The 17306-nt window shown below is 41.9% G+C and overlaps 1 protein-coding gene across 5 annotated transcripts in view; it reads right to left on the bottom strand.

The window, feature by feature from the left end:
- Positions 1–2179: 2179 nt before the first annotated feature.
- LOC307027862 (uncharacterized protein) overlaps positions 2180–17306 on the bottom strand; it is a 115334-nt gene continuing 100207 nt past the window's right edge. For 4 of the 5 annotated variants that reach the window (XM_079696217.1, XM_079696216.1, XM_079696219.1 and 1 more), the window contains 13 exons: positions 16802–16969; positions 16235–16408; positions 15246–15419; positions 14253–14426; positions 13669–13842; positions 13127–13167; positions 12955–12995; positions 12836–12882; positions 10933–11150; positions 8379–8638; positions 3568–3681; positions 3307–3448; positions 2180–2855 (listed from right to left, as the gene is read on the bottom strand). In XM_079696217.1, coding sequence (XP_079552343.1) covers positions 2326–2855; positions 3307–3448; positions 3568–3681; positions 8379–8638; positions 10933–11150; positions 12836–12882; positions 12955–12995; positions 13127–13167; positions 13669–13842; positions 14253–14426; positions 15246–15419; positions 16235–16408; positions 16802–16969 — 2257 coding nt within the window. In that variant the 3' untranslated portion in view covers positions 2180–2325. The remainder of the gene's footprint in view (positions 2856–3306; positions 3449–3567; positions 3682–8378; positions 8639–10932; positions 11151–12835; positions 12883–12954; positions 12996–13126; positions 13168–13668; positions 13843–14252; positions 14427–15245; positions 15420–16234; positions 16409–16801; positions 16970–17306) is intronic. The other variant, XM_079696220.1, reaches the window with a different exon arrangement.

Raw genomic sequence — 17306 nt, 5'->3', positions numbered from 1 at the left:
GCTTTGTCTATTTTTGTCCATCATATTTAAATAATGCTTTGTCTAAAAAGTCTCCTCAGCATTCAATACACAGAGATTCAAGCAATAGAGTTACCCAGCTCGAGAGAACCTTACCGAGAGCAAAAACCCAGCTCTGAGGGACAGAGCCTACCGGAGAGAGTATACCAGGGGAACCCCCCCCCCTCTCTCTCGCTCTCTCCAAAAAGCCAGTGTCTTTATGCTCAACAACTGGATAGAAAACCCCCAAAACACCTCCTCCACATCCATATTTGTGGAAAACTGGGCATGGCCTCTGATGTACAGGACTGGACATGACCAGACATATTCTATGGCTATGGCATAACCACCTTTTTGGGGTCTCTGTCTTTTTCTCCTTAAGTCAGGAGCCCCCCTCCCTGTGTACATGCTGTGAGGGAAGAGGGAAGAAACTGCCTTCTCCCTTATCAGTGACACCCATAAATCATTATAGGCCTTACACACTCAACTTAACAAAACCACTTTTGTTTTGTTTATACTGTAAATATAAACATCATAAAATATGAAGCATTTTCATTGTGGGTTAATAATAATAATAATAATAATAATGGCTTTAATTTATAAAGCACTTCATATTTGCATTCAAATCCCGAAGTGCTAACATCGTAAAAAGAATAAAAAGCAATAAATAAAAATAAATAAGTAAAAATAATAAAATAAGATAAAAGGGTGATAATAAATAAATAAAAGGTCTAGGGAAAGGCTCTATTGAAGAGGTGGGTTTTGAGGCCTTTTTTAAAAACCTCCACGGTCTGTGATGCTCTCAATGTGGTCGGGGAGAGCGTTCCACAGACTGGGGGCAGCCAAGCAGAAGGCCCGGTCTCCCATGGTACGGAGCTTAGTCCTCGGGGGTTTGAGGAGGTTTGAGTTGCTGGAGCGGGTGGTCCGCACGGAGGTAAGGGGGGTGAGGAGTTCCTTGAGGTATGGAGGGGCTGTTCCATAGATACACTGGTGTGTTAGGACGGAGACCTTGAATTTGATCCTCAATTCCACGGGGAGCCAGTGTAGTGATTTCAGGATGGGGGTGATATGATCATATTTGTGCACCCTCATCAGGATCCTAGCAGCGCTGTTCTGGATGTACTGGAGCCTCTGGATGCTTTTCTTAGGGATCCCGATGAGGAGTGCATTGCAGTAGTCCAGCCTTGAGGAGACAAAGGCGTGGACTAGCTTTTCCGCGTCAAACAGAGTGAGTGAGGGGCGGAGTTTGGCGATGTTCCTGAGGTGATAGAAGGAGTTTTTGCACAGCTGTTTAATGTGGGCCTCAAAGGTCAGATGGGCGTCCATTTTCACACCCAAGTTGGTGACTGTTGAGGAGAGGGTAATGTCCTGGCCGGAGAAGGTGATGGTCGTGATGGTGGATGACCGAACCTGATGTGGGGTGCCAACTATAATGGCTTCGGTCTTGGAGCTGTTGAGTTTCAGGAAGTTTAGCTTCATCCACGCCTGTATCTCCTCCAGGCAGGTAGTGAGTGTGGGTGAAGGCAGGGCTGCAGAGGAGGTAGGGTTGATCCTGAGGTACAATTGGGTGTCATCAGTGTAACAATGGAATGATACTCCATGTCGGCTGATGATAGAGCCAAGGGGGAGCATATAGAGTGTGAAAAGGGTGGGGCCGAGAACTGATCCTTGAGGGACACCACAGGTGACGTTGTGGGTACCCGACTCTGCCTCACCCAAGGAGACGTACTCTGTTCTCCCGGTGAGGTATGATGTGAACCAGTCAAGGGGAGAGTCAGAGAGTCCGATGGTGGAGTGCAGACGATGGAGGAGGATGCCGTGATCGACGGTGTCGAAAGCTGCAGTGAGATCAAGGAGGATGAGGAGAGAGGGAGAGCCAGCATCAGCCGTCATCAGCAGGTCGTTGGTGACCCTGACCAGGGCAGTTTCTGTGCTGTGGCCTGAGCGGAAACCAGACTGGAACTTCTCAAATAGGTTGTTGGAGTTTAGGTGGTCCTGGAGCTGAGCAGCAACTATTTTTTCCAGCACCTTTGACAGAAATGGAAGGTTGGAAATGGGTCTATAGTTGGCCAGGACTCCCGGGTCAAGGGAGGGTTTTTTAAGACAAGGTTTGATGATAGCGGTTTTTAGGGCAGAGGGGACATGGCCAGACTGGAGAGAGAGGTTTGTGATCTTAGTGATCATGGGGCTCAGGGTGCAGATAGAGAGGGTTCTCCAAGAATATAATTGATTATATTTGATTATAACTAACTTTCGTTTTAAGTATTCACTTGATACTATGAAGATCTCAACAACTTCAACTGTCACACACACTCCACAAGGTTTGCCTCAGCTCAAGTTGAGCTCTTCGTAAAGATACCGGTCCAGCTCACGGAGAGCATTGATCAGAAACCTGCTGGCTGCCGCTCCTTTTCTTCGCACCGCGTCCACCACCTCTCGTGCTCCGTCAATTTGGGGTTTGGTTCTGGCCGACGTCATTTCAGATTCGGTGATCACTCCAGACTCAAAGAGTTTATCCAGAAGGTCGTTCAGGACAGTTTGAGTCACTCTTTGAATGAACTCTGTCCGAACTGAGCGCAGCCTCTGGTCTGCTGGGACTCTGCTCTCTGCTGGGACTCTGATCTCTGATGGGACTCTGGTCTCTGATGGGACTCTGCCCTCTGCTGGGTCTCTGCCCTCTGCTGGGACTCTGCTCTCTGCTGGGACTCTGGTCTCTGATGGGACTCTGCCCTCTGCTGGGTCTCTGCCCTCTGCTGGGACTCTGATCTCTGATGGGACTCTGCTCTCTGTTGGGACGCTGCTCGCTGCTCGGACTCTGGTCTCTGGGACATTTCTCTGGGACAATTCCTTCCTTGGATCTGGAAGATAAACAGGGATAATACTTTTGTTGACGAACAATCACATTAAACATATCTCTTAAAAATTACTCGACATTCCCAGAGCTGGATTTATGTTCACTTAAAGTTATAATATGTAACATTTCCTCATTAAAATCTAAAAAACTCCTACACCTGTATTATTTATATTTTGTTGAGTTGTGTACAAACATTATCGCAAATGGTTCAGAGAGATGTGTAATTTTAATCAAGGTAACAGTACGTTCATCACAGAAGCTGAAGACTGCTACTCCCATAATGCCACGCTGTTTCACCACCGCACCACACTAGTTTTTATTATGGTTTTAGAATATAACAGGTTGTGTGTTTAGTAATGATGCGCTGCCATGGAGCCTTAATAGAGAATGCTATGAGATGGAGCTTTAGAGTTATCCAGTCTATTACTGGGTCTGAGCTCAGGTGGAGTCTTTACCTTCCAGTGACACGCGACAATACCAGACTACGTTTCCACCTTGGTCCTTGACCTTCAAAACCACTCTCTCTGTGCTCGTCGTCAGGGAAACTAGAAATGTCGGGTAGTAGTTTGGTCCAAACCTGGAATCAAATGTTTTACTCTGGAAACCAGAAGCAGAAGTTACATTTTTATCTGGATCTTTCCTGATTGTGAATCCACATGCAGATAAATGTGTGTTAATGATCATTATGTTTCTTTTGAGGAGTATCAGTGACTCACCTCAGGCTGAATGAAGAAGCCCTCAGGTTCACAGTAGACACTGTAACTTCGATCAATGTCCAGCTCACAGTCGGAGGAGATTGGGATGTTCACAGCACGTCTGTGTTTAACAACCTTCAGAAACAGGACATTTTGATCAATTTAAAACAACACGTTGACAGACCTGCTCTACAGAGATATAAGAATTACAATCAATTAAGAATAACATCATGAGGACATATGTGAGTAAATTTAAGTTTATATGTTAGATATTTTTGGATGAAATTCCAATTCTCCAACACGTTTTTTAAAATATTTATTAGCGTTGTTTACGGAGCCCCTAAAGGGTCATGAAGTATCTTGTGCACACAGTACACTTCAGAGACATGTTTTGTATATATCTGAGACCTATAATATATTGATGAAAAACAGTATAATAGGGGACCTTTAAGGCTTCGATTAGGGTTGGACTCCCAAAATACTTCCTTTCATTCTTTCAGTTGTTGAGTGTTTCAACTGTGCCTTTCAGTATTTGCTAACCATCTGATTTACTGTTGATGTTAATTATCAGGGGTGCACATAACTGGTGCGCCAGTGCGCATGCGCACCGAAATTGAATGATGCGCTGCCAGATGAACCCCGGGAAACGCTTTTGCGCACCAACTGCTGGGGCCACTGAGAGGAAATTTCTTCCTGAAAATCCCACCCCTGGACCTAGCGCTTCAGCCCCGCCCCTGGATCTCGGCTCTGCAGCGAGCGGCACTTGGAAAATCGTGACACTATCTGCAGGCACTTGTTAAAATGTCCAAAAAGCAAGCAACGCTGAGTAACCTTTTTGGTTTTCCAGGACCGCCACCACCAAAGAGACAACACACTGAACCACCACCTGACTCGCAAAGAAAACGTGTTTTTTCTGAAAAGTGGCTTCAGCAGGTGGGCTGGCTTAAATCCAATGATGAACGCACCGACATGTGGTGCAAATTATGCCGTGAGCATCCTAATCTGGCAGATAAAAACAGCGCGTTTTATACTGGGACAAATAATTTCAGTCACCCACCTTTCGAAAAACATGAGAAAAGCAAAGAGCACGTGAACATCATTAAAACAATTGAAAACAGCAGCAGACAGGGTCGGAGTCGCCCTCTTGATAGGTGGCAAGACAAAATTAACGAAGAACAGCGTCAGGCACTCAGTAATATATTTCTGTTGGCCTTTCATAAAGCTAAACACGCACGGCCGATGCGCTCGTATGAAGAGGACATTCCTCTGTTTAAGAGGCTTGGAGTTGATGTCGGGACTGCGTATCATTCAAGAGAAGGAGGATCCCGCATCATGCAGACTATTGCACAGACAATCAGCACGGAACTGTTTGAAAAATTAAAAGCAGCAGAATTCTGGGGTCTGCTCTTTGACGGATCAGAAGACATCAACAAAACTGAGCAGGAAATCGTGTACATTGTGTCTGTGTCAAGCGACGGAGAGTTAAACTCGAATTTCCTTGGATTAATTAATCTGGGGGCAGCACGATCAGCACAGGACATTGTTGACGGACTTGTGCAACTATTTAATGCATGTGGATTAGCGGATGAGTGGAAGACAAAGTTGGTCTCGGTGTGTACAGACGGAGCAGCTGTCAACGTGGGAGTATACAACGGCGTCATCCCTAAACTACGCCGGATAGTGGACGTCGGGGATTCCCTGGTTCATATTCTGTGTACAGCCCACACCCTGGAGAACTGCGCCAAATCAGCCGATCGCATGGTGCCATACTGTGAGTCTTTTAATCGCTCCGTTGTCAGTTTGCTACGCTTTTATTTGCAAAAGAGGGGTGCCGCTAACACAGCACAACTAAAGAAACACTGTGATGAGACTGGCATTGACTTTGTAAAACTGGGAAAGTTTCACAACATTAGATGGTCTGCTTGGAGACATGAGACTCTGTTAAAAATATGGAGGCTATTACCTGCCATTAAAATACAACTGGCTAAAAGTGATGACAGTGACCTAAAGCATGTCTGCACAGAGCGTTTTCACTGTTTCCTAGCCAACATGCTTGATATTGGGAAGATATTACAGGGGCTCTCTCTCAAGTTCCAGCGAGATCAGCTGAGTATCGGTGAATGCAAAGATGAGCTCATGGTAGCTGTTGGCCAGCTGACACTTCTGCTTGACAGTGATGATGGGAAGTACAGGAAACAAAGTGTTGCAAATGCTGATGCTGACAGGGACAAGAATAATGTACTGAGGGGTTTAATTCAAGAGTTTGAAACCAGATATGAATCCCTCAAGTCATGTGACCAATTTCTAATTTTTGATCCTTCAACTTGGCCTCAGGAAAGGAAAGACCTCCACAGTTTTGGCAACACAACACTTAAAAGCATCCTCCAGAATTATGAGGCCAGCATGTCTGTTGACAGAGACTCCATTCTAAGTGAATGGATGCGTTTAAAGCAAGCAGGAAAACGTTTAGCAGCCTCCTCTGTGTATGACTTGGTCAACATTGTGAAGACAGGCAATCCAGAGAATTACTCTAACATTAAGAAAGTCCTTGTGTTGTCCCTTACACTGCCTTTAAGCAGTGCTGCATGTGAGAGAGGATTTTCACACCTTAACATTATTAAAACCAAGTACAGATCCCGCCTGTCAGACTGTCGCCTGTCATCCCTGATGCACATCCACCTGTCTAAGTTGACAACAGAGACCTTTGACCCAAAGCAGGCTATTGACTTGTGGATGCAAACAGCTGATCGTAGGCTCAACCAGAGGGAGAGGAGTAGGCCTACATCAGCAGCTGCCATGGTTGAAATTGAGGACAGTGATAGCAGCAGTCAAGAGAGCAGTGAGGATGATGATGTCCAGCTTGTAGAATAAAAAGATAAATGGAGAGATTGTAGCTTTAAACTGAGCTGAAAGAAGAGCCAGTCAGTTGTTCCAGTGTTTACAGAACCAACATTTAATTGCAGTGGTTAAAGGGCAGTCAGTTGAGTTATTTTTCAGTGTTTCAGTGTTTTATCCTGAGTTTACAGAACCAACATTTAATTGCAGTGGTTAAAAGGCAGTCAGTTGAGTTATTTTTCAGTGTTTCAGTGTTTTATCCTGAGTTTACAGAACCAACATTTAATTGCAGTGGTTAAAGGGCAGTCAGTTAAGTTATGTTTCAGTGTTTCAGTGTTTGTTCTAGTGTTTACAGAACCAACATTTAATTGCAGTGGTTAAAGGGCAGTCAGTTGAGTTATTTTTCAGTGTTTCAGTGTTTTATCCTGAGTTTACAGAACCAACATTTAATTGCAGTGGTTAAAGGGCAGTCAGTTAAGTTATGTTTCAGTGTTTCAGTGTTTGTTCTAGTGTTTACAGAACCAACATTTAATTGCAGTGGTTAAAAGGCAGTCAGTTAAGTTATTTTTCAGTGTTTCAGTGTTTGTTCTAGTGTTTACAGAACCAACATTTAATTGCAGTGGTTAAAGGGCAGTCAGTTAAGTTATGTTTCAGTGTTTCAGTGTTTGTTCTAGTGTTTACAGAACCAACATTTAATTGCAGTGGTTAAAGGGCAGTCAGTTTGAGTTATTGTTCAGTGTTTCAGTGTTAACAGAATAGAGAGTCACATTCTTCATCAGTGCTTAAAAAGATGACAGTTGATTTCAGTGTTAAAAGAACAGACATTCAATGCTTAAAGAGATGATTGATGTGAGGATGTCAGTTGATTTCAGTGTGTTTTAGAACAGTGTTAATTACAAGAGCAGTAATTTGATTTATTTTATTTTGTTTTCCATCCAACACCTTCACACACCATACTTTGCACACATCCACTCACCTACACTACTGATTATACAGACTAACACACACACCATAATGTGTTAATTCATATTTATTTATGAATACATTTTATATCGCAATAAGTTATCCATGTATCCCTGTTTTATTCATTCTGCGAGACGGGTCGCGATATTTGGTGAGCACCAAGTCACATCTCCAGGTGCTCCTTTGAGTTCCAGGCCAAAAAAGTTATGTGCACCCCTGTTAATTATGTAACCTACCATTCATACATTCATCATCACATTATTGATATAATACTTATGTCATTCTGTAGTTTATATATTCTTAGCAGTTCATGATTATTTCATTTATAAAGAACCATCCTATGTGTTTTGTGTGTGAACTAAATCAGCCTATGTTCACAGAGTAGATTCTCAGACGATGAGACTAATCGTGTTACCATCTCTCTCAGTTTGGAGCTTGGGGCCACAACTTCTTAATGTTTCTTTTTACGTATTTTAAAGTATTAAGGTATCGAGTTTGATAACCAGTAGAGTGTGGCACTCCACGTAAATAATTAAGAATTCATTATGAAATCTGCACAAGAAATATACCCAAACAAATATTCAGTTCAGATAGATCTGATTCCTCTCACAACCAAGAACGTTTGAAAAAAGGAGCAGTGGCTCAGTCAGTAGGGACTTGGACTGGGAACTGTAGAGTTGCCGGTTCAAGTCCCAGAACAGGTGTAAAATATGGAGTGTGGGCTGCTACTTGGAGAGGTCCCAGTTCACCTCCTGCCCTGCCGTGGTACCCTTGAGCAAGGCACCGGACAACCCCCCACCCTCCCACTCCCATTGCTCTCCGGGCGCTGAACAATAGCTGCCCACTGCTCCTAGTACTAGACTCCTGGGACTAGGATGGGTTAAAGCAGAGAACACATTTCACTGTGTGTGCATTTATGTGTGACCTTTAAAGATCGCTCCAATTCTATTCAGTAGGGAGCCTGGGGCCACAACTTCTCTGTGGAAACAACTGTGATTTAAAACAAGCATTTAGGCTGATGGTGAGCACATTACCTCCTCCTCAAGGACGTTGTTCTGTAGCAGAAATACATCCAGTATTTGTTCCTCTCGGCCCGGGGGTCGTAGGAACAGTAGAATTTTGCCCTTTATTCGCAACTTTAGAAGCCTTCTCAATGGATCGAGGATAAGGCCAAAGAGAGAGAGGTGAAGCACCTTCACCACCACGTGAGTGTGTGTGACCTCCAGCGGCTCCAAGATGCTCAGGCCTTCATCAGTGATGTGGACGACAGACAACAGGCCGTCCAGAAGCAGCGCTGTGGAGCAAAGAGCTGGTCATCTGTTGCTTTGCTGCTAAAACAGCTTCATCATCTTCAATGTCACACCACTTTAGCTCAGAGCTAATGTTCATCTACAACACACTCTCAATCCATAAACGTCCAGGAGCGACGCTTGGTCAGGGTCCCGTGGCGTGAAGTTGTGACGCTCCTAGGCCCCTTCAGCTTCATAAAGGGACGCAAATAGCTTTCAACTGATTACAATGTATTCCCAACTGCGGCGGGATTTGACGCTCATGGAAGCACGGCATTCGTTTGTGTCGGATGCCCTTAAAGGCAATGTGAGCGTCCATTCCCATTGGATAACGGAGAATTGTACACCCGGAAGTAAGTATTCCCCTTACTGTCGATTGATTTGACAGTAATATCTGCACTACTCATCGACTAAAAAACACCAGATTATCCTTGTTAATTACACAACATTGATTGGTTTAAATTGTGTGCAATGCTTTTGTATTTTTCCCCTTCGATTCGGAGAAACAAATATGTTTTCGGAGTAAAGGATGGCAGAAGACACTACACTACCCAGAATCCCCAGCTATCGTTTGGGACTACACCATGTGCTCTGTTTGGACAAGCCCCGTGATTAGTTCTCAAGCTCTGTGATTGGTTGACCTCCAACTGCATTCCATTCATTCCAATGGCTGGCGTCTATGTCACGATCTTCAAATTTCTCCCTACAGAAAAAAAATACATGGCCGAACTTCGTTTTATTCTCGGTGGAAAATGCCTATTTTAAAGTTAGTTTGGCAATTAAAATGCGTTTTGATGTCATTTGATGCGAGAACTATGAGTTGTTATTTCAGGGTTATATTTGTTTCTCCGAATCGAAGGGGAAAAATACAAAAGCATTGCACACAATTTAAACCAATCAATGTTGTGTAATTAACAAGGATAACCTCTTTTTTTTTAGACGATGAGTAGTGCAGATATTACTGTCAAATCAATCGACAGTAAGGGGAATACTTACTTCCGGGTGTACAATTCTCCGTTATCCAATGGGAATGCACGCTCACATTGCCTTTAAGGGCAGCCGACACAAACGAATGCCGTGCTTCCATGAGCGTCAAATCCCGCCGCAGATGGGAATACATTGTAATCAGTTGAAAGCTATTTGCGTCCCTTCATGAAGCTGAAGGAGCCTAGGAGCGTTCCAACTGCACGCCACGGGACCCTGACCAAGCGTCGCTCCTGGACGATTATGGAGTGAGAGTGTGTTGTCATCTAATGTCATTCACTTTGGAGCCTCACTGGGATGTACCAGTTGATATCCTTCACCTTTTATTTGTAATTTTTAATTATTGTTGCGCCCCCCTGTGATCTTTCTGGATGTGAGTGTGCGTAATTATTTTCTAATTTACAAGACTGCTGAAATGTTCGTAATGTGCAGCCAGAACAGCTTGACTGTGTCCGGTCTCATGTCTGAGTGATTCTCTAGATGTGTGAAGAGTTCTCTAAAGCTTTTAGGGCGTAGAAAGTCTAACTTATAAATGTTGTTGTCTGTTGTTTTGCTTTCTACACGCTTCAGCCAGACTGACCATGTAAAGAGCAGAAAGAGCAAGAGATGGATAACAAAGTAATAATTAATCAAACTGCCAGCTGAGAGTGAGAGTTAGCGTTGAGTTAGCTCTGAAACATGCTGTGGACTGACAGGTCACAGTTTAAATGTCTTTAATATCCAGTGAGAAGACTACAGAGGGCCCAAAGAAAATCCAACTCGGCATTTAGAGCTGCATTGCATCGTATGCTTCAATAATGATGTCATGAAACACATCGAGTAAATGGATGTTTTAATCATTTCATTCTTCTTCTTTTGGGGACTCAACTATTTTGAATGTAAAGAACAGATTTGATGTCTGAATTATCTAATCAAGGTTCAAGGTTCTCTATTTAGTCATACGTACATAGCTACAGTGTAGTTGTGCCGATGCAAATCTTGTGTCACAGGCTTCTCCAACAGAGCAACACAAAACACAGATACACAGAAAAATATAGTGCAAGTAAAGAGTAATACAAAAAGAAAAATAGTTTTAAATAAATGAAATAGTGCAATAAGAGTCTACATGCAAGTTATTGAAATAGGATGTATAGGTAAATAGATACATATTTAAAAATATTTGTTGAAGTAGCAGCCAGATGAATATTAAGGATGTTGTTTCAACAGTTCAGGTGTCTTATTGTCTTTGTTAAACTAGTTCACTTTTGAACAGTAGTGGATGGAATAAGGTGCTAAACATTATATAAGTGTATTTGTTAACACTAGATGTCTTTACCATCCTCTGTCTCACTGTGTGGCAGGTGGAGCTGGCAGACGGCAGCTTCATCAGAACTCTTCACGTCGAACAGCGGCCCTGCTGCCTGCTTGCCAGCTGATTGGAGGAGGCTCTCATCCCAAGTGGCCGCCCTGTAGAGAAGCTCCGCCTCCTGAGCCATGACAAACACCAGGCCAGTCGAAGTACACTGGAACTCACCTGGACCAGGACACCTGAACCTGTAGACACACAAGAGACAAGTTACTAGAACAAGCCTTCACTGGTCTGTGTTCTGACTGACAGGTGTTCATCCAGCTGGAGTCTGACCTGGAGGAGGGTTTGTTGAAAGATCTGAAACACCTGATGATTACAGGAACATCACTGAAGATGTGTCCACATGCATCAGGATGTGTGTAAACACATTTTCATTAAATTAACTAAATGTCTAGTCCAGCGAGGATCTAGACAAGAAAACAATCCTACACACAGAGGCAGGGCTGAACGCTAACTTTTAAAAGTGGTTGCCAGGCTGGCAACCAGGCATCAGCTTTAGGTTGCCAAAACTGAAAATAAAGTTACCATTGTTGGTCACCTTATATTTTAAATAATAAAGATACTATACAGTTATCAACTTAATAATGAACATGTGACACAAAAGAATGTTCAAATGCTTTATTACAATAAGTAATTAACACAATTATTTGAAACTTAAGTGGTAGTAAACTTGTCCACCCTCAATTGATGGTATACAAAATACCAGTAGTGCAGCTGTTGTCATTGTTAGGGAATAATTCTCCTGGACTCCTAGATATCTAACCTTTTTGCCCTTTGACGTTTATGACCAACCCTGATGTCTGTTATCTCCCTTAAGGAAAGGGGCTGATTCAGCCATATGTTGTTGTTCCCATTTTATGACCGGGCAACTCTAGGTCACAGATGGTTTATTTTTGTGGGTACACTGGGACACTTACTTCTCGGTGTTTGTGGACTCCAAGGTGTGAAATATTCGAGGCCATAAGTGTCAGACGCAAGCAATTCAGTGTTCCCAGATGTTTAGGATATCTCCTCAAATATGTTAATTACTCTCTGTGAAACCAGTTAAAAGGTCTAGCAAGAGAGAGGCTCTTCAGAATTGACGTGGCAACTCTCCCGTGCAGTCAGAACCTCTGACTCTGTGACTTGTGATGTGAATTCTCCGGCCGAAACTCCTAAATAAACCATCAGTGTTTGACATCAAAGCTCCTGCTCTTCCCGTGTCTCCTTCATGAGTCGGTGACTCCCACTGCATTGCTACACAGAAGTTTCTCCCACAGTCATGTTCTTCACAGATCCCTCACAAATGAATTGAGCAAGTCACTAGTTTCTTGGTCATCTGTTGTCTCCCTTTCAAATGTGGGTTTTCTTGACCTTTGTGCTGACCCCCACCATAGATCCATTAGCCCTTCAGCATTGAAGTCTTGGATTGGCCAGACTATTACTTTTCTAATGTTAAATAAATGAAAACCATTCCCAGTTAAGAATAACATATGAATTATTAATGCTGTAAATGACCTTTAATATGTCTAACTATATTTAACAAGTGTTGGCGGTTTGCGAGCCCACAGGCAAACCTGAGCGTGCACAGGGTGGAGAGGTTGAGCAAGGGAGAGAGTGTGTGCAGCGGTCTGCTTGCGGACGTAGCAGGAGTTTGTGCAGGGCAGAGTCAATTTCTCTTGAAAATATATTTTGTTTCTGTGCTCTAAAATGTTCAATTGTGTGCTCAGGATAAAAGCACAAAAATAACGCCATATATTATCTTATTCATGTCTGATGGAAAGAGATTGGATGCAAAACCTCAAGGTGAAAAACACAAAATGAAACACAATTAAATGAATATATATTTGTAATGTGTTTAAATTAATATTTGGTCATGTTATAGGATTACCTGTATGAAGACTCAGTTGTGTGTTCAGGTGAGAAGGATTCAGGAGCCTGGAACAAACAAAGTTATTTATTTTACTAGAAATCAAGTTAAGCTTCAACTCTCAACTGCTCCTCTCTCACCTTTCTGTCTGTCTTCACTTCCTGTTCCACATCGGAGTCGCCTGATGGAGAGAAGAGGTGACAGAGAAAAATAATAATAAAACTATGATAATTATTATACTATAAATACCTTTTAAGATCAGATGTGTTGTACAATATCTGGATGAATGGAGGGTATGGGTTCAGTACTCACAGTTCTTCTGTATCTTGGCTCTGATTGTCTCTCCATTGATCCTGCAGGGATGAACACAATCCAACCGTTTTAGATCAAGTTAAAATAATAGTTAGTTCTTTGAGTTAGTCAGCTTCAGAGTCCTGACTGATCCAATGCTTTACATCACATCATATCTTCTCTGCAAACACTACGACTGACTGCCCACAGCTCTCAGCTGCATTAGAGAATTCACTAGGCATTAGTCCAGGAACACAGAAAAACAAACAGACTTCCTTTTAATCGTAACATCCCATTCATCTGTTAATGAGTTGCTCCTGACTGAGATGTGGCGTTGCATTGTCAGCTTGTATTATATTGCTTGATAATAATGAAAGTAAAGAAACATAAGATGAACAAAATGAGAAACTGCAGACAAATGGTAACATCCATGATTTGTTGTGCTAAGCTAGGCTACGCCTGGAAGGTGGAACTGGAGAGATTCCCCAGTGAGAGCAACACCTCCACCTCCCTGTGTTTAATACAATCCTGCTGAACCAGCAGAGAGTCGACCCCTTACTGACCCGAGAGTCTCCAGTCTGCAGTCTGGACTCTGCAGAAGATCTCTCAGCAGCTTCACTCCTGAATCCTGCAGATCGTTCTCACTCAGGTTCAGAGCTCTCAGATGGGAGTGTTTGGACTTCAGAGCTGAGATCAGAGCAGAAAAGCTGATCTCTGACAACCTGCAGCCTCTCAGTCTGAATAAAGAACACATGATCACATGGTCAGTTTAAACTATTCAGTCAGTATAAGCATATTTTAGCTTCATTATAATGTTTGAAGAAGCAAATACTGAATATATGTTTTGTGTTTGATTGGAAATACTTGTTAAGTGTACTCATTTGTCTTTTATATAATGTAGTAAAATAAAACTTGATGGAGGTTCAGTGTGAATTATGCAGAGTATAATTCGTATTCTAATATTTACATTTAAAGCTGAATATTACTCTGCCACTGTCAGGGAAAGAAACCACAGAAGAAGAAATAGACTTCAGCATTAAGATACTCAGAGAGGATCAGGATCATATCAGCCTGATGTCTGCAGCTCAGAGTCAACACAACTCTCACATATTCATCTCAGCACAGAAGTTAAAGATGGAGAACTGACCTGAGATCCTCCAGTCTGCAGTCTGGACTCTCCAGAAGATCTCCCAGCAGCTCCACTCCTGAATCCTGCAGATCGTTGTTATTCAGGTTCAGAACTCTCAGATGGGAGGGGTTGGACTTCAGAGCTGAGATCAGAGCAGAACAGCTGATCTCTGACAAACTGCAGTTCCTCAGTCTGAATGAAGAAAACATGAAGTAAGTTTAGAAAAACTGAGTTTCAGCTTAAAATATTCAAGGTTCAATCATCTGTTTATAGCTGGAGAAGTAGAGAATGTAGGAGTTTATAAAGTGGACATCCTGACAGGTTAAAAACTGTAAGATACAGAAAGAGAAAGAGCTCTCATTAATATGAAAGACAACGTGCTTCACCTTCAATAAAAAGTGGAGACTTCACATCTGAACCTCTGCTCCATCTACACTAACTCATGATGTGCAGCCAGACTAATACAAACCCACTGAAACTGATTCAACTCAAGATCACACAGTTTACAAATATGACAAATATGTCAGGATGAATTTAGAAGAAATGTGAGCAAAAATAAATAGAAAATATCTATTTCAGAAATAGTGGAGCCATACATCCAAAGCATCTTCAGTTTAAACTACTCAGTCAGTATGAGCATCATGTAGCTTCATACACATGTGAGAAACAGCTCAAACTGAACATATTTGTTAGTGTTTGATAGTTTTAATATAAATATGAATTTATTGTATTTATGTGTTTATAATGTCATTTATTTAAAATAAACATGATGGAAAATCTAAGATGAATTTGAGGTTTTTAGGAAGTTCAGAGTGAATTATGCAGAGTTTGATTTTCCCTTAATATTACTCTGCTACTGTCAGGGAAAGAAACCACAGAAGAAGAAAACAGACTTCAGCATCAAGATACTCAGAGAGGATCAGGATCATATCAGCCTGATGTCTGCAGCTCAGAGTCAACACAACTCTCACATATTCATCTCAGCACAGAAGTTAAAGATGGAGAACTGACATGAGAGCCTCCAGTCTGCAGCCTGGACTCTCCAGAAGATCTCTCAGCAGCTCCACTCCTGAATCCTGCAGATCGTTGCTACTCAGGTTCAGACCTCTCAGATGGGAGGGGTTGGACTTCAGAGCTGAGATCAGAGCAGAGCAGCTGATCTCTGACAAACTGCAGCCCCACAGTCTGAATAAAGAAAACATGATGTAAGTTTAGAAAAACTGAGTTTCAGCTTAAAATATTCAAGGTTCAATAATCTGTTTATAGCTGGAGAAGTAGAGAATGTAGGAGTTTATAAAGTGGACATCCTGACAGGTTAAATACTGTAAGATACAGAAAGAGAAAGAGCTCTCATTAATATGAAAGACAACGTGCTTCACCTTCAATAAAAAGTGGAGACTTCACATCTGAACCTCTGCTCCATCTACCCTAACTCATGATGTGCAGCCAGACTAATAAAAACCCACTGAGACTGATTCAACTCAAGATCACACAGTTTACAAATATGACAAATATGTCGGGATGAATTTAGAAGAAATGTGATAAAGAATAAATAGAAAATATTTATTTCAGAAATAGTGGAGCCATACATCCAAAGCATCTTCAGTTTAAACTACTCAGTCAGTATGAGCATCATGTAGCTTCATACACATGTGAGAAACAGCTCAAACTGAACATATTTGTTAGTGTTTGATAGTTTTAATATAAATATTTAATTATTGTATTAATGTGTTTCTAAAGTCATTTATTTAAAATTAAAACATGATGGAGAATATAAGATGAATTTGAGGTTTTTAGGAGGTTCAGAGTGAATCATGCAGAGTTTGATTTTCCTTAACATTGCTCTGCCACTGTCAGGGAAAGAAACCACAGAAGAAGAAAACATACTTCAGCCTTAAGATACTCAGTGAGGATCAGGATCATATCAGCCTGATGTCTGCAGCTCAGAGTCAACACAACTCTCACATATTAATCTCAGCACAGAAGTAACAAGAACTGACTCGAGAGTCTCCAGTCTGCAGTCTGGACTCTCCAGAAGATCTCTCAGCAGCTCCACTCCTGAATCCTGCAGATCGTTGCTACTCAGGTCCAGAAGTGTCAGATGGGAGGGGTTGGACTTCAGAGCTGAGATCAGATCAGAACAGCTGATCTCTGACAAACTGCAGCCAGTCAGTCTGAATAAAGAACACATGATCACATGGTCAGTATAAGCATATTTTAGCTTCATTATAATGTTTGAAGAAGCAAATACTGAATATATGTTTTGTGTTTGATTGGAAATACTTATTAATTTTACTCATTTGTCTTTTATATAATGTAGTAAAATAAAGCTTGATGGAGGTTCAGTGTGAATTATGCAGAGTATAATTTGTATTCTAATATTTACATTTAAAGCTGAATATTACTCTGCCACTGTCAGGGAAAGAAACCACGGAAGAAGAGAATATACTTTAGCATTAAGATACTCAGAGAGGATCAGGATCATATCAGCCTGATGTCTGCAGCTCAGAGTCAACACAACTCTCACATATTCATCTCAGCACAGAAGTTAAATATGGAGAACTGACGTGAGAGTCTCCAGTCTGCAGTGTGGACTCTCCAGAAGATCTCTCAGCAGCTCCACTCCTGAATCCTTCAGATCGTTGTCACTCAGGTCCAGAAGTCTCAGGTGTGAGGGGTTGGACTTCAGAGCTGAGATCGAACAGCTGATCTCTGACAAACTGCAGCTCCTCAGTCTGAATAAAAAACACATGATGTAAGTTTAGAAAAACTGAGTTTCAGCTAAAAATATTCAAGGTTCAATAATCTGTTTATAGCTGGAGAAGTAGAGAATGTAGGAGTTTTTAAAGTGGACATCCTGACAGGTTAAATACTGTAAGATACAGAAAGAGAAAAGAGCTCTCATTAATATGAAAGACAACGTGCTTCACCTTCAATAAAAAGTGGAGACTTCACATCTGAACCTCAGCTCCATCTACACTAACTCATGATGTGCAGACTGACTAATACAAACCCACTGAGACTGATTAAACTCAAGATCACACAGTTTACAAATATGACAAATATGTTGGG

Source organism: Notothenia rossii (genome assembly GCF_949606895.1).
Source record: "Notothenia rossii genome assembly, contig: scaffold_151, whole genome shotgun sequence".
Lineage (NCBI taxonomy): Eukaryota > Metazoa > Chordata > Actinopteri > Perciformes > Nototheniidae > Notothenia > Notothenia rossii.
This window is presented reverse-complemented; position numbering and strand designations above follow the sequence as displayed.